At 57.1% G+C, this 21,073-nt stretch overlaps 1 protein-coding gene across 2 annotated transcripts in view; it reads right to left on the bottom strand.

The window, feature by feature from the left end:
* Nucleotides 1-11,557: 11,557 nt before the first annotated feature.
* The window catches only part of CYB561D1 (cytochrome b561 family member D1), a 433,261-nt gene continuing 423,745 nt past the window's right edge, over nt 11,558-21,073 (bottom strand). The window contains exons 1-3 of one of the 2 annotated variants that reach the window (XM_073319694.2): nt 20,106-20,295; nt 17,107-17,144; nt 11,558-15,716 (exon numbers count right to left, since the gene is read on the bottom strand). In XM_073319694.2, coding sequence (XP_073175795.1) covers nt 15,213-15,716; nt 17,107-17,144; nt 20,106-20,229 — 666 coding nt within the window. In that variant the 5' untranslated portion in view covers nt 20,230-20,295 and the 3' untranslated portion in view covers nt 11,558-15,212. Of the gene's footprint in view, nt 15,717-17,106; nt 17,145-20,105; nt 20,296-21,073 lie in introns of those variants that run through there. The other variant, XM_078849818.1, reaches the window with a different exon arrangement.

Genomic DNA, 21,073 nt, shown 5'->3' with positions numbered 1-21,073 from the left:
GGCCCTTCCCCCCCTGCAAGGTGAGAGCTGAAGGGTTGGAGAACAAAGGAATCAGGTGACCACCTGGCCCGGGAAAGGAACAAAGCCCAGAGGAGGAGGGGCTGGAGGGGGTTTTCGGTTTGGGGCTGGCTGGGGACATGGAGTGAAGGGCAGACGTGGTTGTCTGGCTCACTGCCCCCAAAATGGACCCAGCTGAGGGGTCCCATTCTCTGCACCTACAAGCTCTGTGTTAGACCATGTTCCTGTCGTCTAATAAACCTTCTGTTTTACTGGCTGGCTGAGAGTCACGTCTGACTGCGAAGTTGGGGTGCAGGACCCTCTGGCTTCCCCAGGAGCCCCGCCTGAGCGGACTCGCTGGGGGGAAGCGCACGGAGGGGCAGAGGATGCTGAATGCTCCGAGGTCAGACCCAGGAAGGTGGAAGCTGTGTGAGCCGTGTGTCCTGAAGACAGGCTGCTCACAGAAAGGCGACTGCCCCAGAGTCCTGACTGGCTTCATGGGGAGCAGTTCCAGAGCATCGCCCAGGGACTCCGTGACAACAAGGTTGCAGGGACGCAGGGTGGAGGTGAGCAGCAAGGCCAGCTCTGTGCAGGGGAGGAGGGGGGCAGGGCTCGGGAGAGGAGTTCTGCCAGCCCTGTGGGAGAGGGGGGGCAGGGCTCAGGTGAGCAGCGACACCAGCCCGAGCCTCGGGGTGGGGGGCAGACAGGGCTTGGGAGAGGAGTGCTGCCAGTCCTGTGGGGGAGGGTGGGGGGCAGGGCTTGGGTGAGCGACTCAGGTCAGCCCCACATGGTGAGAGGACTCGGGCCAGCCCCATACGATGCCCCATTTTCACTTGGGGAACTACGGTCACCCTAGAACTGCTAGGAACTGGCAGGAAGAGCAGCTGCAGGGGAAAGCCAGCACTGGAGAACTGGGAAGAGAACGCACCGCACATGGGGGACACAGTCACACCTGCAGGCATGTTCACCCTCTGAAAAGAGCAAGTTCAGCCCCTGCCAATCCCCTGTCATTTACTCAGGCGGAACCCCCCCCCCACCCCCGCCCACAGCCCCAGGTGAGCCTTGGAAAAAGGTGGGGTTGACAGGCGGAGCATCAGCCACTCTGCCCGAGAGCCCTGAGCTAGTCTTGCCCACTGCCATGGTACACAGGCTTCCAGATTTAAAAATGAGCCCACTGCCTGGCTGTGTCTCAGAGAGGAGTCCCAGGGACCTTCCAAATCATCCAGCCCACATGCAATCACATTTGTCACGTATATAGCCTCTGACTCGGCGAGCCACGATTGCTCCTCACAGCTCTCCGGCAGGAGAGGGAAGTCGTATTATCCCTATTTAATAGATAGGACCACTAAGGCACCAGGACATGTCGTGACCAATTTCTCAGAGTGTCAGTGGAAAAGCCAGGAATAAAACCCAGGAGGCCTCACTTCCAATCACTAGACCCCATTCTCCCCACAGGGCTGGAAATAGAACCCAGGGTTCCTGACCCCCATCCCTCTGCGCTAATCGTTAGACAACATCTCCTGGTACCTGCCACCACCTTCCATGGTACAGCTCAGCCTGTGCTACGAAAGCAGCTCTCCCTAGGGCAGCTCCACACCCAGGGTCCCCTCCATCAATCCCCGGGAGGCGATACGTTATCAGGCTTCTCCAGAGACCCTTCAAGCAAAGAGAGAGAAGTTGCTGAGAGATGCAAACTAGACACATTGGGCTCCCTCCGCCTGGCCCTGGCAGCCGAACACTATTATAGCCATTAGAGCACCCAGGAGCCTGCAGGGGCACAAACAGAATGACAAAAGCCATGCCCCAATGAGCAGCATTCCTATCCCCTGGCTGCTGGAATCACTGGCTGTGCCCTGCTTGCTAATACAGTCAGCGCTCAAGCCAGGACCCTCCCAGTCCCCAGGTAACAGTTCTACCTTTGGAGACCAATGCGGGGTTTTGCACCCATTTCCAGGTCTGGTGCATTGCAGCTTGGGAGCTGCAGGATCTGGGGCCCATGGGGCCAATGCTGCCCAGTGATGTGGGTGCTGCACGGTGATATAGCTGCTTTGGAGGAGCACAGACCTCCCTTTCCTTGCTACTGCCCACAGGAAGGTTCTGAGCCTCTCTCCAGAATGCCAAGCAAATCCTGGGCAGCAGCAGGTGCTGATCTCGGGGCACCATGGAGAGCTCAGGGCCCTGTGTGAACTGCTCTGTGGGGCGGATGAATAGGTAGGCAGCACTGTATCCCTGCTGCAGAAATCCACTCAGCTCTCTGGCAGGTATTAGAAAGGCTTTGGAGCCAGCTCCATATGAAGGGGATAATACCTTTTAGCAATGATATTAATGCCTAATTTATCCTCTCTGGGCAAGGGTTTTATGCTGCTCCGGCTGCTCCTGCAGGCCCAGTAGACTCTGCTGAGGTTCCCATTTCCTTTTCTCTTGGGAACTAAAAAGTGTCTTCCCTCCCCCATGGCCTGCAGTCAGAGAGGGGCAATAAGTACGCTCCTGTGCCAGGTTTTAGGGGAGGATTCTTTTTCTCTCTGTCAAAGCCATGACTGCTTCTGAAGCAGCAGCTGGGGAGAGGGAGCAGCCCTAGCTAAGCAACCTGCCTTCCTGCAGGGCCTAGGGTTAAAATGAGCCCCAGGCATGGGGCTTCCTCCCCGCCCCCTGCCAAACAGAGGTGTCACAGCGTCACTGCACCAGCAGTCTCTCTTGGGATGATGTTACCTGGGCCCCACAAATGACTTCAGAGCCAGGCTCACAGGACTAGGATCGCTGTCCCCCCCCAGCGCATGCGCACACAGACACACAGAGCCAGAAGGAGCCCAGTGCTCTCCCTTCTCCAGCATTGCAGGGGACCTCTCCGTATCTGGCATACTCTGGCTTTCAGATGGACCCAGACCAAAGCCCAGACCACTGTGCTTTGCATGGGTTCTGCCTCAAATCACAACCTTCCCCAAACCTGGGGGGCCTCAAGGTAGGCAACTAATGCCATAACAAAGCGGCTGGATTTTCAGAGATATGGAGCACCCCGGTTCCCACTGATTTGGGCTGGATCTGGGGGTGCCCAGCACCACAGAGGAACAGGTCCCCTGGCACACAGGGGCATAAGCTTGGGCCCCATGGCTTAGAAATGGTGGCCTGTGTATTCAGTGACCTTGCTGGGGTCAGGCACCCACGCGGGAGAGGTTACTGGAAAGCGAGGTGGCAGGAAGGAGTGCAGAGGAGTTGAAGCCTCTAGGCACACATCAGGAGAGGAGCTGTTCCGGGCTTGAGTGGGAGGTGGGAAACCAACTGCAGAGTGCAAGGGGCAGAGAAGGGCATGCAGGGGGCAGCCGGAGGAGGCACCCAGGCAGGGGAGGATGCCACAGAGAGCCTGGGAAGCCAGGGTGAGGAGCTGGAGCTGGAGCTGACATGCAAGGAGGTCCGGGTGAGGCCCAGGGCTGGGGGTGTGATACGGTGGAAGCGGCAGGGCAGGATGGACATGTGAAGGGAGAAGAGGAGGCTGTAGTAGTCCAGGCGGGAGGTGGCGAAGGCCTGGAGAAGGCCTTGGCGGTATGGCTGGGGTGGATTTGGGAACCCAGGTAGGAGGGGGTGCTGGCCAGGTACGGGGGGGAAGGAGCCAAGCGAGAGGATATCTGTGACTGTGCAAGGATAGGTGTGGCCTGGCGGGCAGGCTAGTAGAGTGGCAGCCCAGATGCCAGGCATGAGACGCTGACCTGTTGTAGCAGGAGGCCGCCCAGGAGGCAGGACCAAGCCATGGCAGAGACAGCGGGAGGCTGGGGGCAGATGTGCGCGCACACAGAATTATTCTGGTTATCAGGCTGTCAAAGCCAGCCTGTCCTGCCTGCAAAGCTGACTCCTGCAGGGTTGGACTGTCCCTTGCCATCTCGTCCACTCTGCCCCAGCACAGAAGTGGCTCAAGGTGCTGCCATGCCAGCAAGGAGCCCTCGCTGCACTGAATTTCAGGCCAGGAGAATTTACATGGCTCAGGATCTGTGCTGAATGCATCCCCCCGCCCCCTGATACTTCTCTGGCCTAACTGTGCGCCCTGGCAGAGCTGCCCCTGAGCAGGATGTGGTTTGCTGCAGAATCCTGATTAACTACACAGCAGCGCATCGCCCCCAAGGCCCCCCATTCACAAGGCACCTCCAGCCAGAGGCCTGAGCCTGCTCTGGGCAGCAATGGGATGCTGGGTGGATCAGCACCAAGCAAGACACCCCACCCCACATGGGGATTACTAGAGACCCTGGCCCCATGTTAATGAACCGCTGACGTGTGGCTGCCAAGCTGCGCCTCCCCTACCACAGAGCGAGGCCTAAAGGAAGTCCTGTGCCAAGGCTTCCCAAGCTCACCCCTCCCATCCATCCTCTACCCTGTGCTCTGAAGGCTAGTGCAGCAGGTGTGCAAACAGCTTGAGCTCCCTGCAGCACCAGACCTTAACCCCCACGCAGCCTCTGCTCACACGAGCGCTGGAATACAGGAGCCCCACCCCCAAAGGGCCTCCAGCATCAGAGGCTGCAGAATTTCCCCCAGTGATCTTATAAGTGCATGGTGGAAACGCGAAGAGAAGCCAGGCCACCTCGATGGCACTGCAGCCGCCAGCACAGGCTCCTCTCGCTATTGCTTCCCCTATGGAAGCGCCCACATTTCTCCTTCCCAAAGATCCCCCCCCGCCCCCCCCCCCACACACTCTAATCGTCTGGCTGGACCAGCAAGCTGGCATCTAGCTCTGTGCTGGAGCTCCTGGGGCAGTTCTGTTCTCAGAATACCCAGGCGCCCCTCCCAAGCTGTGAAGCAGACACCAGCTGCTGCAGCCTGAGAAAGGGATGTAGGGGGACAGCGGGGAGGAGAACCCTGGGAGTTTCCTCTGTTAGGAATTCCCCTCACAGCACTCCATGCCACCCTCCCCTTTGGTGACCACGTCCCTGGCCCATTGTCTTGTTTCCTAGGAAACTTGTCTGGAGCTTCCCCCCCACAACCTACTTCTCCTCCTGCTCTGCCTGTACATCAACCAGCCACTGCTCCCAGCCTGAAGAGCGCAGCACACCAGAGCTGTCACAGACATAACATCATCTGGCAGCAACACCACTTTCATCCTCGCTCCTCCTGGATGGGAGACTTGAAAGGATACTGTCAGCTAGGTGCAGGCACCATGCTTAGATGCACGGGGGGTGGGGGAGATAAATAGAAAAGAGAACGGTTTGCAAAACCCAGCACAGAGACATCTCTGCACCAGCTCGCCCTAGGGGAGAAACCGATGTAAACATCTCCCCCCAGGGCTGAGCACCCAGCAAGAATGTGGAGGTGAAACTGATCAGCCCAGATTCAGCATCTGCACTGAGTGATCAAGGCTCATTCATAGATTCCAAGGGCAGAAGCAACTGCTGGGATCATTTAGTCTAACCCGCTGTGTTACATAGGGCAGAGAACTGCCCCAGAATCATTCCTAGAGCAAAGCTTGGGAAAAACATCCCATTTTGATTTACAAATGGTCAGTGATGGAGAATCTACCATGACCCTTGGTGAGTTGTTCCAATGGTTAATCACCCTCCCTGTTAAAAGTTAGCTTTAACTTCCAACCATTGGATCCTGTCATACCTTTCTCTGCTGGACTGAAGAGGCCTTTTAAAAATATTTGTTACCTTCTCTTTTTTAAACTAAACAGATTGATTCCTGTAAGTGTGGCCGACGTTCTTTGTTCCCAGATGGAGACACTTACATTTAGCCATATTAAAACACATTGCAATGTTGTTCCCAAACTTTCCAAGCGATCCAGGTTGCTCTGTTTCAGTGACCTGTCCACTTCATTATTTACAAAAAGAAAAGGAGTACTTGTGGCACCTTAGAGACTAACCAATTTATTTGAGCATGAGCTTTCGTGAGCTACAGCTCACTTCATCGGATGCATACCATGGAAACTGCAGCAGACTTTATATATACACAGAGAACATGAAACAATACCTCCTCCCACCCCACTGTCCTGCTGGTAATAGCTTATCTAAAGTGATCATCAGGTTGGGCCATTTCCAGCACAAATCCAGGTTTTCTCACCCTCCACCCCCCACACAAATTCACTCTCCTGCTGGTGATAGCCCATCCAAAGTGCAGTTTCCACGGTATGCATCCGATGAAGTGTAGCTCACGAAACCTCATGCTCAAATAAATTGGTTAGTCTCTAAGGTGCCACAAGTACTCCTTTTCTTTTTGCGAATACAGACTAACACGGCTGTTACTCTGAAACCTTTCATTATTTACGACTCCCCCAGTCTTTGTGTCATCTGCAAACTTTATCAGTGGTGATTTTATGTTTTCTTCCAGGTCACTGATAAAAATGTTGAACAGTGAAGGGCCAAGAACCAATCAATGATTCCCCATGGAACTTGGTGGGCTGAATGAGGGGCCTTACAGTCCTAGCCTCTGCTTCTTGCAGCCACGGGGCTGGGAGGGCAAAGGTGCCTTCCTGATTGATTCCAGGGTGGTTTGGGGACTGATATGAGTCATGGCAGGGGCACCAGAACAGGGGGGCACAAGGGGCCAATGCCCCCCACCTTTACAAAGACTCCATCACCCCTGGGTCATGGCATAATTTAGGGCAGCCTTGGGGTCTGCTCTATTTTATGCAAACCATGCCAGACTGCCCAGAATCCCGACAGATTCAGCTGTGCACCCTCTCTCCCACATCACCCACACCTGCCTGGATCCATCTGTACACAGGCACCTCCATGTACACTTTCCCTCACACTCCAGCATACATGCACCACCCACAAGGCTCTGCACATATGCACCTATGCCACACACATATGTACCCCTGCACAGAGACACCTGGGCGCACACACGTGCACCGGTCCATATTTCTGCTACCAGGCTCCTAATAAAACTGGCTCCCTGGCCAGAGAAGGGAACTGCCAGCCCGCCCCGGGGAAAAGGCTGCTCCTGACCTCATTCCCTTTCACTCCCGCTCCCTGGGCTCCCCCAAACACTCCAGCTACAGAATGATGTGGGACTGCGAGCAGGGTCTTTGTGGCTGCCATGGCAGGCACAGTGCCCAGGGCTGCTTCCAGCTGCTGCGTGTCCAGACTCTGGCTTGGAGGTAGGTGACCTCAGGGCAAGACGGACACCTGAGATGGCAGCTGGAGCCCAGCAACGCTCTCCTGGGAGAGATGGGGACAGGCATGCTGGATGATGTGCCAGGGGACAGGCTGAGAAACACCAGGAGGCTGGATCATGGGCTGAGCCTACAGGGGAGACTGACTAAAAGGCAGAGTGTGCTCTGTAGCAGTCCGGAGCACTACAGGGCACTTGGCAGGGCAGCGAGCAGTGGGGGCTGGGCCAGCTGACATGTGCCAGGAAAAGTGTAAACAGGGCAGTTCACAGCTCTGGGTGAAGATCAGACAGGGTATGAAAGGACACAGGTCTGGGTATAAAGGCACCATATGGGGTGGGCTGGGTCCAAGCCCTGGGTGATCTTGGGCAAGTCACTGAATCCCAGGGTCCCATCTCCTGCTTGTATGGTGTATCCCTTTCTCTCCCCTCCGTTCCATCTGCTCTGTTTAGTGCCTCCATTCCTCCTCTTCCTATGCATTTGGACTGCACCTAGCACAAGGTGGCCCCATTCCCAGTCGGGACCATGAGGCACAGCTGTAACACACATTTTAATGGGTCAAACAGAGGAGCTTCCCAAGATCACCTCTCTGGAGGTTGTAACATAGAATCATAGAATATCAGGGTTGGAAGGGACCCCAGAAGGTCATCTAGTCCAACCCCCTGCTCGAAGCAGGACCATTCCCAGTTAAATCATCCCAGCCAGGGCTTTGTCAAGCCGGGCCTTAAAAACCTCTAAGGAAGGAGATTCCACCACCTCCCTAGGTAACGCATTCCAGTGTTTCACCACCCTCTTAGTGAAAAAGTTTTTCCTAATATCCAATCTAAACCTCCCCCACTGCAACTTGAGACCATTACTCCTCGTTCTGTCATCTGCTACCATTGAGAACAGTCTAGAGCCATCCTCTTTGGAACCCTCTTTCAGGGAGTTGAAAGCAGCTATCAAATCCCCCCTCATTCTTCTCTTCTGCAGACTAAACAATCCCAGGTCCCTCAGCCTCTCCTCATAAGTCGTGTTCCAGTCCCCGAATCATTTTTGTTGCCCTTCGCTGGACTCTCTCCAATTTATCCACATCCTTCTTGTAGTGTGGGGCCCAAAACTGGACACAGTACTCCAGATGAGGCTTCACCAATGTCGAATATGAAGAAGGGGGAGTTGAAGCAAGCATGTTATCCTCTGCACGAACAGTCACCAGAGAGGGCTTAACTCAGCGGCACAGCACCAGCGCAAAGGCCTGAAGCGGCGGGGGGGTCCCCTCTCTGGACTCCAGGGAGACACCGTTGGGCTGGAGGGCAATGGGCTCCTTACAACAGAACAGCAGAGGGATTCCACCACCGGAGCCCTGCGCCCAGAACTCCAGTTGAAAGGAGCGTGGGATCAGAGTAGGAGTGCGGTCAGCTCTCCCAGATGCTCTATGCAGGGGATGAAAGTGACTCGGAGCCTTCTAACAACAGGAGCAAATCCAAGCACCCCTCGGGGGACGAGCCGGGCCACATCTCGGGCTGCTGAGCGGGCCAGAGATCAAACGCTGCGTGGTCCCAAGGTGCAGTACTTTCCCTGAGAGCTGAAAAGAGCAAGCCAAGCAGCGCTGCTCACTTGTCTGAAAGGCCCTGCTGAGCTCCTTTGTCTGCGCGTCCGTCAAAGCTGCTGTTCAGGGCCAACCCTCAGGCTGCTGGGCTCCGAGCCTGAACAGCAGGCACAACATGTGCATGGGCGAGGGGGGAACCACCCCCATGCTGCAGGGCCGGGGCTCTGGCAGCACTAACATCCGGAACCCTGCAGGACTGACTTTGACAACTTAACTAGGGGAGGAGGGGAAGGAGGCAAGAGAGACCCTGGGAATAACAAAACTTCCCCATCCCACAGGGGTCTGCAAGGGTCAATACAGTAACGACTGCTACTGCTCAGACACTACCATACCATGGCCCAGATCAGTCCCATAGATCTACTGATCCCAGTGTGCTGGGGGCAGGGAGAGAGGCTGAGTTGCACCCCAGGGAGGAGTGACCTGGGGCCTGTGCTTGGGCAATGCATTCCGGGCCCAAAGCAGACAGCGTTTCTAGCCTTGGCTTGGTGCAAGATATGGGACTTCACAATCACACCGTCTGGTCCTTCCCCACCACCCCCGCAGGTAAACAAGCTGCTAGCATGCGGGATTGACTCGGGGCCACAGGCAGACTGGGATCCTCACTGTGTTTGACAGGACACAAAACGTTTGCCGGACGCTTCATGAGATGTCGACCTTTGTATCAGTCATCAATCCCTGGGTCTAGCGGGGGAGTTGGGATCTGGCAGCGGCCTACGGTCAAACATAGCTAGTCCCAGCATGGCACAATTTGTATCCCCCAACAACCAGAGCAGCCACACAAGCAAGGCCCTGGGAAACCAGCTTGGACTGTCCCGGGGGGTCGACAGCTGGAGAGAGGTGACACGGGTCCCTCAGCTAATCCTCACCTTTCCTCCTTGGCTTTCTGGATGCTGCTGTTAAGGTGACCTCTGGCTGACTCGATTTTACACATTATTTAATCCTCCCCCCCCGAAACATCTGTAGGGCCAACGTCCAAGCTCCTGTGTTCACACAGCAATGGTACCGGCTCTGTTCCAGGGACATAGGCTGAGCCTGGAGCATTCAGACAGCTTGGCTGCTAGCCTGAGCTGGTGCTGTTGGGGTGGGGGAGAAAGGGGCACATGCTCGAGGGAAGGCGAGGCAAGCTTGGCAGAACCGCAGCCCAGGGCTTCCCTCCAGTTACCCTAGTGGCTCTGTGGCTGGATGGGAACACAGAAGCTTTCGTCCAGCCTGTTACTGCAGCAGCCTCTCCCTGCACCTGGATCAGGAGGTTTTAGGGGCGAGACTGATGAGCGTTCAATTGCCGAGCTGTGAAGTATCCAGGCCCCCACAGACCAGTCCCGGCGAGCTCTGGCAGCTCTCCCTCCTTTGCAAACAGCTCCCCCGTGTGGGCAAACATCACCCCAACATTCACTGGTCCTGGTCTGTGCAGCTGAGACAGGGATGCTACATTTCTTCGGGGCAGCTGGTGCCTCCATCCCAGCAGCGCGCAGGGGGAGGGGCCGCTAGGGCGCATTCGGAACCCCCCCAACTCACGAGCACGGATCACTGCACGGCAAAGTGCTGGAGTCACAGGGCTTTGCACAAGGACGAGGCTGTGATCATGTATCACCCCTGTGATGCAAGGCTGGAGTGGCCCTGGTAGGGCAGAGCCTGACATTTAGGAGATCCTGGGTTCAATTCCCTGCCCCGCTGCAGACGGCCGGGGCAACCTTGGGCAAGTCACTTAGGTCCCTATATGTGCAGAAGCACAAAGAAACGATGGGGGTAACGGCACTGCCCACCTCACAGGGGGTTGTGCAGTGTGAGGTGTTCACAGTCCAGCAATGGGGACCATGTAAGTACCAGAGACAGCCAGTCTGGCCACCACATCCATCTCAGTTATGCCCTGGGACCCACTAGCTTCCCTCTCTTCATGGGGCAGAAGCTGATTTCCCTTTTCTCCCCGCCACCCTGGTGCCCATCAGAGGGGGCGTGGGCAGACGTCGCCACTCAGTCATTCTAGATCAGTGGCTCTCAAACTTTTTTTACTAGTGACCCCTTTCACACAGCAAGCCTCTGAGTGCAACCCCCTTCTAAACTAAAAACACTCTTTGATATATTTAACACCACTATAAATGCCGGAGGCAAAGCGGGATTTGGGGTAGAGGTTGACTGCTCGCAACCTCCCATGTAATAACCTCCCGACCCCCAGTTTCTCTTCTAGATGCTCAGTGCCACCCACGCTGGGCCTTCTCTTCCCTTCCATCTCAGGCCCAGCCCAGTGGTTTGAGCAGCAGGACTGAAGTCAGGAGATCTGGGTTAGCTGTGGGACCTTGGGCAAGTGTTGTTTCCTTTCTGTATCTCAATTTGCCCAGCTGTAAAATGGTAATAAAAATAACCGGGGGGTGGTCATGAGAATTAAGTGATTAGTGGCTGTGACATGCTTGAGATGCCACACAAGGCACAGTGCTGCTCACTCTTCACTCAGACCCACCGGCTTTGCGGCAGCTGCATGGGCACTCCTGCCCCGGAGAAATGAACGAGGCCAGACCACTTCCCGACAACACTCTGCCCGCCTTGAGCCCACCCCTGCCAGCCATGGGCATTAGCAGTTCAGTTAGCCCCCACCAGCCTTGCGAGTCAGGGAGGTGTTCCCCACATTTTACAGATGGGAAACTCCAGCACACAAGGGTTTGCCCATCGTCACGTGTCAGCAGCAGAGTGGGGAAAGGAGCCAGATCTGACTTTCAGGCCTCGGCTTAAGCCATTATCTTGTCTCATCCTACACGCCCCACCTCACAGATAACACACAAATGGCTGAGCTTCAAGCTCACAGCACCAGTCATGGCATCCCAGTACCACCCTGCCAGCCATGCCGCACGCCATCCATATGCGCCGCAAACAGAGCACACATCGGGCATAGCTGGGATTGACTGAGGTTTCATTGTTACACACATGAATTACATTCCATGACTGAGCCCCAATTACTGCAGAGCTGTGTATTCAACACACAACACAGGCTAAGAGCACATACAAACGCACCAGCCACACAGATGCCAAACACTTCTTACCCATTACAATGCTATTTGAAAGGTAGAGGACTGACAATGAAAGCAATAGCAGGGGGACGAGGCCTCTGCCACAGCGTGATCTAAAGTAACCTGGAGACTGAGATCATGGAAAATGAACCATTTGTGCCCTATTCACCTGTGACCCTCTTCCACTGGAGTTATTGTGTTTCAAACAGAATCCAAATCCTGCTCACGGTCTCTCCCTCCCACCCCATGCTGCTGACAAATTTCTCTGTGCCTTTTAGACACCTCTAATTAGATGAACTTTTTCTCTTACCCGTCCCCACAGCCACCCCCTTTCTCCCCTCCCCCCGAAGCTGGCAATCACAAGGGCAGAATGCTGGCTTGCTCAGCAAGCTGGAATCAAAGTTTGAACAGCAAAACCCAGCAGGTGTGGGATGTGATCAGAGGCCCAGAGAGCCTTCACTCCATCTGCACCCCTCCCAATCCGTCTGCCCTAGCAACCTTCAGTCCAACGCAGCCACTCATCTGTCTGCTCTCCCTCTCCCCCAGGCTGCAGCGCTTCTGGTTTATTTCCACTCCTGCTATGATCTATAACAAGATGTGCCACAAGGAGGTCTATGGAGTGAGATATCGTGAGGCTTGCTGCATGCGATGGTGAGCCAGACAATGTGCGACTGTACAAACCCCAACCCTACCTGGCCCATCTCTGAGGACAGCAGCTGCTGATGGAACCTGTCAGAACAAGGTCCCAGACTGAAGCTCTCCCAAGAAGTGATCTCAGAGAAAACAGCTGCTTTATACAGGTTTCCATCCCAACACAATGCAGGGGCAGCTCGGTATTTGTACAGTGCCCAGAGGCCCTCCCCAAGGTCAGCACCCCATTGTGTGAGGTGCTACAGACATGTAGGGCACAATCCTGGTGCTTGGCTCTGCCCTAAGGAAAAGCTCGGTCTGGATTCTGACCAGTGCTGCAGGGAGACAGTTAGGTGGGGGTCTCCAGCTCCCATGAGGTGGAAAGTTCCCTCCAATGGCTCTCAGCTGGAGTGCAGCTGTACATACATGTTTTGTGTCCCCAGCATCCAAAGCCTGAGCTCACAGGGCAGGGCGGGGTGGCCGTGGCTGTCCCACGGCACGCCAGGAAGCACCCAGCATGTGGAAGGCTCCGTATAACCAGACAGGAATGTGGCTGTCAGCATTTAGGATTGCACTTCATTAGCTCCCTGAAAGACATTCCCAAAGCCAATGCCTTTAGCTCACAAGGCATGGACTTGGCCTGGCTTTTTGGACCCATAACACAACAGAGAGAGGGGATTCAGCTGGGTTAAGGGAGCCGGAGCCACTCAGAATGCAGCTAAAAGGAGGAATGTACTGAGCTTGGGAGATGCAAGTATTGCTCCTGCCGGCTGCTGCCCACTCCGGCTTCGCAGGGCTAATCTAGAGTGACCCTGCAGGTGGGGTTTCAGAAAGAGTCCTTGGGGAGGGGAAGGATAGCTGGCAACCAAACCCTAAGTGCACAAAGGAATTGCACAACTCTTCCATTTTCCAGTCAAGTGGGATTGAGCAGAAGGGTTTCAGCAGCATGTTCACAGCAAGAGCCATCAAAGGACTGCACAGCCCTTCCATGGGTCTCCGCCCCTGCTAGCACATCTGCCTTGCCCCTGCTCCACCCCCACCCAGGCCCACCGCATGCGGACCCCACTAGCATAGTGGCTGATCCTCAGGAGGGACAGCAGCCTCGCAGACCTACTCTTTAGCCAGGGCTGCGGTGCGGAGGGTCGCAGGAGAAACCCCCACGAGGGGAGGTGTGGGGGGCACGACACTGGACGTTCTGTTGGTGTGGTACCAGCACCCCGGAAAGGGAAGTGCAATGCAAGCCAGTGAAGCACCTTCCCGGAGATACTGGAGACAGCTGCCCCCCCGGCAAGTCCTGCCATTGAAATGGCTAAATATGGGAATAGTGAAGTCAACCAGCTCCCACCCCAAACACGACCCTAGGCGCTTCGCTGCTGACTGAGGCTACGTCTGCACTAGGGGACTACCGCGACACAGCTCCATCGCCGCAGCAATGCCAACACACCCCCGCAGCAGCAGCGCAGCCTACAGCTGGAAGGGGTTTTCTATCGGCGTAGGAACACCACCTACCCGGGCGATGGTAGCTAGCCTGATGAAAAACAGTTTCCGTCACCCCAGCTGTGTCAACACCGGGGGGGTGGTCAGCACAGCCGTGGTGCTCGTGAGCTCCGGAGCCATGCTGACCTACATTTTCAGCGGAGCCCAGGTCCAAAGCCCAAGTCATTGCGAGTTATGAAGCCCACACAGCTAGTAAACCTGCCCCCGGGCCACACCTGCAAAGCCATCCCCAGCCCATGAAAACCCCAGGGCCACTGCAATCTTGGTGCTTTCCCATTACAACCCACTGAGCTAACCCAGGGCCTCTGCCCCAAAGCGACACGCAGATACAGACCTGCCACTGCAGTGGGGGACAAACAAGCAGAAGTCAAGTGCTGCAACTGGCCTCTGAAACAGCGGCTTCTCAGGATGTGGAGGGTGCCAAGCAACCACCTCTCCGGGACCCCCCACGTCCTTGGCTAAGGTGAACTCAGTGCTTGTCAAAGGGGTTGTGCTGATGACCATGCAGAGCCAAGACCTTTGCTTACCCACTGGACGGGTCCAGCTTGGGCAGCAACAGTGCAAGTTTCCACGCCCAATGCCACCTGTCTATGGCGCTTCCCCGCAGGCCTCAGGCACAGCTAGATCACCAACTCATCTCACACAGGCCCATTTCACACCCCACCCGGTGAGAATCCAGGCAAAAGGCCCCATATCCTTCCAACTGCTCCCTCAGCCTGCTGGGCCTTTGGGGGGTCCAACTACCACAGAATCCAACCCTCCCGCCTAGGAAAAGCCTGGGGTTCTGTAAGGGCCTGCATGGGTCAGGGCCAGGGGGCGTCGCAGGGGGAGAGGGCAACGGGAAGCCCAGAGTAACATTAGGAACAATAATTAATCCAGTTTGAAGAGAACCTGGGGCCTATTGCGACGCTGCCAGCAACCAGATGCACCCAGGTGCTCTTCTGCCTCATTTACATCCGGGTCAGGACCAGCAGTGCTAAGGGGCAGGGACTCCAGTGTGAGCCAGGAGCTCAAAACCAAGCCCCTGGTCCAAAACCTGAACAAAAATACATGAAGTGTCTATCTTAGTTGTGATCAGAGAGCTCAGGATCTACGCCCACAGGGCAGCTCTGCTAAACACACAAGGGGAAATGCTCGTTAGTACAGACAGCGAAGGAATGTGCCCCCTATGCACATGTACATTGTGGAAAGGTAGAAGGGCAGGTGGGAGCTCAGACCCAGAGAGTATGGGTGGGAGGGGGGAGGGAAGAAGAGAGGGGGATGGGCACACCGGAGCTCAGAGGGGTGGTGGGGGAGAAGAGATGGGGATGGGCAGGCTGCAGCTGGGGTGGGGGAGGGAAAAGAGAGGGGGGTGGGCAGGCCGGAGCTCAGACCCGGGATGGGAAGAGGTGCAAGGAGAAGGGGAGGCCGGAGCTCAAACATGCACCCTTTTCTTCGGTAGCTGAACATCAGCGGTCTGGTTCACGATCACCAGGGCAGGGTAGAAGGGCAATGCCAGGCAGAAATACCAAGCCACCCCTTTGACCTGTGCCTGGAACCAATCAGAGCAAATCCCGAGGACTACAGTGAAGGTGGCCAGCAGACACACAACCAGGCCACATGTGACATGGTACAGCCTTAGCTGTGCCACAGCGGAGATCCTCAGCAGCTGGGGGAAGCGCAGGCTAAGCCCGCACAGAGCCTGCCCACAGGTGGCAGCCAGAGTCAGGACGCCCAGGAGGCTGTGCCAGGAAACCAAGTGCGGGAGCTCGCTCCGATTCTTGCTGGAGACGATGAAGACCAGGCCCAGTGTGGCAGCCACGACCACCAGCGTCTGCGCGGTCCAGTGCAGCCACACTTTCACCAGACGGGAGCAGAGGCAGAAGGGGGAGTTCTCGGGCGAGAAGAGCAGGATGGCTTCGGGCAGGCAGAGGCAGAACTGGGGACACAGGAGACCATTAGCAACATGATGCCTGGTTGCCCCCCATCCTGCCTGGCGGGAACACTGGCCAAGAACCCTGTGCGGGACAGCACGTTAGCCCAGAGACAGAAGAGTGCAAGGGGCCTTTAGGGGAGGAAGGAAAAGTTCATGCTTCCAAACCTCAGCTACTCCCGTGGGTAGAGCCATGAGATGGCCACCACCAGTGACAAGAGTGTCCTTCCAGCCAAGGGCTCAACGTACATAAGGGGGAACTGGGAAACTCGGCCTTGTCCCTGTGAGTTAGTTCAATCCTAGCAAATCATGCACACTCCTGCTCCCACCATTAGCATCAGGGCTTTGCAGGCCGCAGCATTAGCATGTCACATGCGGATACTGCACCCACCACCAACCTCTTTCCAGGGGTTGTTTTGAACCTAAAAAGCTCCTATTGCATGTTCCTGGGGACTTTCGAGACCCTCCTCTCACTCCAGTGGACCTCAGGTGGGATACGCTCCTGCAGCCCCCATGTTTCTATTCTGCGGGGTGGGGGGAGATAATGGTCAGAAGCAGGGCATTCCGGGCTCGAATACCTGTCCCACTTTTTATTATTATTTTTAAACCTTCAGGGCATGTTGCAGGATCTAGCTACTCCCTAAGGCCTGTCATGGGAAGAGGGTTTTCTGGGGAGGCAGAATTTGCCATTTTGTTGTTTTCATTGAGCTATGCTTTTAAACTAGTGTAAATGTGTTTGGAAAATGGTAACTGGCAGCCAGTTTATCAATCAAAATAAATAATTCTCATCTATTTCATATGTAATGGAAACCATCTTTGACTCCTGGCAGCGTAAGAGGGTCTGCCTCCTACTGTATATTCAGAATTCCCAGATACACATACTTCTCTTACTGATGTTACAGAGTCCCACTCTGATCCGGAAAAAGGATCACCCTGAACCCTCGCTCTCAGCCACTGTCACAGCAGCTTTCACTCCAAACTGACACTGAACCACTTCTGGAATCAGCCATCTGCTCAGGGCTAAGAACTACCATTTGGGGGCATCTTGCCAATCAGGAGAGCACCTACTTTAAAGATGTGGGTAATAAATTCATTGTTGACACCAGATCAGATGCTGTCGTCTGCGCTTCCCTCCAACCACCATATCCACCCACTGAAACGCTGGAAACCAGAGCTCAGGCGTGAACGGAAGCCAGCTAGGACCTCAGGAAGATAGCACTTGCTGCAATGAATCATGGATAAATGAGTGCATGCTGCTAAGGGTGGCTCCATCTGCACCAGTGGGGCCCCGGGGGAGGGAAGCCAGAGCTACATGCTAACATCTCCAAAAGCAAACCGAAGTGGCTATAAACCTGGGGACATTTCTAGTAGATAAACAGAAAAAAAAGAAACTTACCGCTATAGACATGAAGACAGGGTGCCAAGAAAACAGACCTGGGAAGGAAAGAGTTAACACTTGGGGTTGGGGCAACACTAAACAGAAAATGATGCTTCATTTACCCATTCTGTACCTTAGCACTTCTTATCACCATTACAGTTCCTCTCCCCTGGCTGTGGAGCCCGATGGGGACAATCAAGTATGGAGGGTGCACTGAACTGTCTGGTGCTCTGGTCTGAATCCTGTTTCCCTGATGGATTTGGGAAGGCGCGTGGAATACAGGGTTTCAGTCCCTTTCTCCCCCCCTTGGCAATGTTTATTTCTATCCTTTGGAGATAATATCCCTTCTCAGAGTTAATCAGTGGTTCTTAAAAACTACTGTGTGTTCAAACTGAGCAGAAGCCAAGATGAGTGCAGTCTTTTAAACAATGTTACATTGGCCTGAGTCTTTGCACTGCAACTCTTCCCAGATGCATCCAATTTCGCCCAACTTCTGCCCTCCCCCACCCCACACATGGACCTTCTCTAAGGCAATAAGCTGACCCAAACACAGGGAATGCTGAAACTGACGTGCTGGGAAACTTCATAGATGCTGAAAAACTAAGTGGTCCATAATTTCACACTCCCTCCCTCTCCTCCTGTGGAAGAGAAGAATGAGGGGGGATTTGATAGCTGCTTTCAACTACCTGAAAGGGGGTTCCAAAGAGGATGGATCTAGACTGTTCTCAGTGGTAGCAGATGACAGAATGAGGAGTAATGGTCTCAAGTTGCAGTGGGGGAGATTTAGGTTGGATATTAGGAAAAACTTTTTCACTAGGAGGGTGGTGAAGCACTGGAATGCGTTACTTAGGGAGGTGGTGGAATCTCCTTCCTTAGAGGTTTTTAAGGCTTGACAAAGCCCTGGCTGGGATGATTTAGTTGGGGATTAGTCCAACCCCCGACTCAAACCAGGACCAGATGACCTCCTGAGGTCCCTTTCAACCCTGATATTCTATGATTCCTCCCATTCTCTGCTAGGTCCCTCCACACTTTAAAAGCCAGCCTCACCCATTTTAGTGAGGAGGAGCGACTGACAACACAGTGGAGAGCAAGGAATAAAACTGCTGGCTCCTGCTCTCCAGTCCCTGGTTCCCTCTCCCAGAGGCAAGAGGAGATATGCACATGAGTAAGGCTGGGACAGACAGGCTCTGGCCAGCCCCGGGGCAAAGACACCCCATTTCAGAGATCCTGGACAGGGAAGATGTGGAATAGGGGTCCGGAAGTGGGTTGGGAACTGACTCAGTGCAGACCCCAATGCCCCAACACGGGGGTACTGTACTATAGGGAGCAGGGTGGAGGCTTAGGAGGGGGAGCTCAGGGGTTCTGCAGTCCACTTACCAGTAATTACTAAGAGGGGACCCCTGACTCTGGCCCTGCGTTCCCCGCCCTCAGCCTGCTGCATCCCTACAGCCCCATCACTTCCTCTCCCGCCACTCCGCCTCTGGGCTCCTGCACCCTCCATCGCCCCCCAGGGGCCAGGCCCCTCATCCAGCTTCACCCCAACTCTCACCTGGGCCCACCCAGCCCCTGGCCCAGTCCATGCCTCCCCTACCCTGCCCCCCCACAAACCCCCCTCAGCCCCCTCCCCAGATCATGCCTCCCCTACCCCAGCCCTCCGCACTGACCACCCTCAGCCCCCTGCCCAGTCCATGCCTCCCTCACCCAGCCCCCTCAATCTCCACCCCCCTTAACCCTTTCCCCACCCAGCCCCTCCCCAGATCCTTTCCCACCCACTGACCCCCCAGCCCCCGCCCCCTTAACCCTTCCCCACCAGCAGTCACTGACCCCTCGGCCCCTCCCCAGACCATGCCTCCCCTGCCCCAGCCCTCTTAACCCTTTCCCGCCCACTGACCCCCCCCCGCCCCTGCCCCCTAACCCTTCCCTCCCCCCCGCCCCTGCCCCCTAACCCTTCCCTCCCCGCCGCCCCCACTGACCCCTCGGCCCCTCCCCAGACCATGCCTCCCCTGCCCCAGCCCTCTTAACCCTTTCCCGCCCACTGACCCCCCCCAGCCCCTGCCCCCTAACCCTTCCCTCCCCCCCGCCCCCACTGACCCCTCGGCCCCTCCCCAGACCATGCCTCCCCTGCCCCAGCCCTCTTAACCCTTTCCCGCCCACTGACCCCCCCCCAGCCCCTGCCCCCTAACCCTTCCCTCCCCCCCGCCCCCACTGACCCCTCGGCCCCTCCCCAGACCATGCCTCCCCTACCCCAGCCCCCTTAACCCTTTCCCGCCCACTGACCCCCCCAGCCCCCGCCCCCCTAACCCTTCCCTCCCCCCACCCCCGCCCCCTTAACCCTTCCCTCCCTCCCGCCCCCTGACCCCCCCCAGCCCCTGCTCCCTAACCCTTCCCTCCCTCCCGCCCCCTGACCCCCCCCAGCCCCTGCCCCCCTAACCCTTCCCTCCCCCCCGCCCCCACTGACCCCTCGGCCCCTCCCCAGACCATGCCTCCCCTACCCCAGCCCCCTTAACCCTTTCCCGCCCACTGACCCCCCCCACCCCTGCCCCCTTAACCCTTCCCTCCCTCCCGCCCCCTGACCCCCCCCAGCCCCTGCCCCCTAACCCTTCCCTCCCCCCCGCCCCCACTGACCCCTCGGCCTCTCCCCAGACCATGCCTCCCCTACCCCAACCCCCTTAACCCTTTCCCGCCCACTGACCCCCCCAACCCAGCCCCCTTAACCCTTTCCTGCCCACTGACCCCCCCAGCCCCCGCCCCCCTACCCTTTCCCTCCCCCTACCCCAGCCCCCTTAACCCTTTCCTGCCCACTGACCCCCCCCAGCCCCCGCCCCCCTAACCCTTTCCCTCCCCCTACCCCAGCCCCCTTAACCCTTTCCCGCCCACTGACCCCCCCCAGCCCCTGCCCCCCTAACCCTTCCCTCCCCCCCGCCCCCACTGACCCCTCGGCCCCTCCCCAGACCATGCCTCCCCTGCCCCCGCCCCCTTAACCCTTTCCCGCCCCGTCCTGTGCCCTGCCCACTCACTGGTGCCGGGCCGGGAGAGCAGCAGCAGGAAGAGGGTGAGGCCCAGCGCCACCAGGTGCGCCAGGAGGCCGGTGCCCCGCCGCAGCCAGCGGGAGGCGCGGGACCCCGGGGGCCCGACCTGCATGGCGGGCCTGGGGCGCCCCCGCCCCCAACACCGGCCTGCGGGGTCCGAGCGCGAGACGGGGCCGGGGGGAGGGGCCCGGGCGGGGTGGAGCTAGAGGGATCCGGGGGGGCGTGGCCAGAGGGGAGGAGGGGGCGTGGCCAGAGGGGAGAGGAAGGGGTGGAGCTAGAGGGATCCGGGGGGCGGGGCCAGAGGGAAGGGGAGGGGTGAAAGGGGCCAGAGGGGAGGAGGGGGCGTGGCCAGAGGGGAGAGGAAGGGGTGGAGCTAGAGGGATCCAGGGGGAGGGGCCAGAGGGAAGGGGAGGGGTGAAAGGGGCCAGAGAGGAGGGGGCGGGGTCAGAGGGGGTGGGGGGGTGAAAGGGGCACAGGGGAGAGGAAGGGGTGGAGCTAGAGCGATCCAGGGGGGCTGGAGGGAGGATCTGGAGGACTGAAGTCCTAGTGGTGGAGCAGGGGTCGTGGCACCTTCCTCTCCCCCCACCCACAAGCCACTCTACTTTCTCCCAGGAGCCTTGACCTCCGCCCTTTGGGTTCACGGGGCACAGCCCCTGTGCAGCGTGTCTTCTAGGAAGGCAGTCAGCCTGGGGGGCCAAAGCCCCATCGCCCCTTTCGTCTGGCGTCTCTCTGGGGCCGGTTCCCTCCTGTGCCGGCTGGCAGCCAACATAGGCCGGGACACCAAAGGGGGCAGCTCCATGGGTGTTTGAGACCCAGCCCACACCCCGGCAGCACGAATTCAGCCTTCTCACGCAGGGACGTCGCCCAGGGCTCCTGGGCCTGCCCCGTGTACACTGGGCGCGCTCTGCTGCCCCATGGCTAGCAGAATGAGGCGGGGGAAACTCCACGAAGAGGGC

Source organism: Lepidochelys kempii, chromosome 21, assembly GCF_965140285.1.
Source record: "Lepidochelys kempii isolate rLepKem1 chromosome 21, rLepKem1.hap1, whole genome shotgun sequence".
NCBI classification, from domain to species: domain Eukaryota; kingdom Metazoa; phylum Chordata; order Testudines; family Cheloniidae; genus Lepidochelys; species Lepidochelys kempii.
The sequence above is the reverse complement of the archived record's forward strand: the minus strand, read 5'-3'. Positions and strand labels throughout refer to the sequence as shown.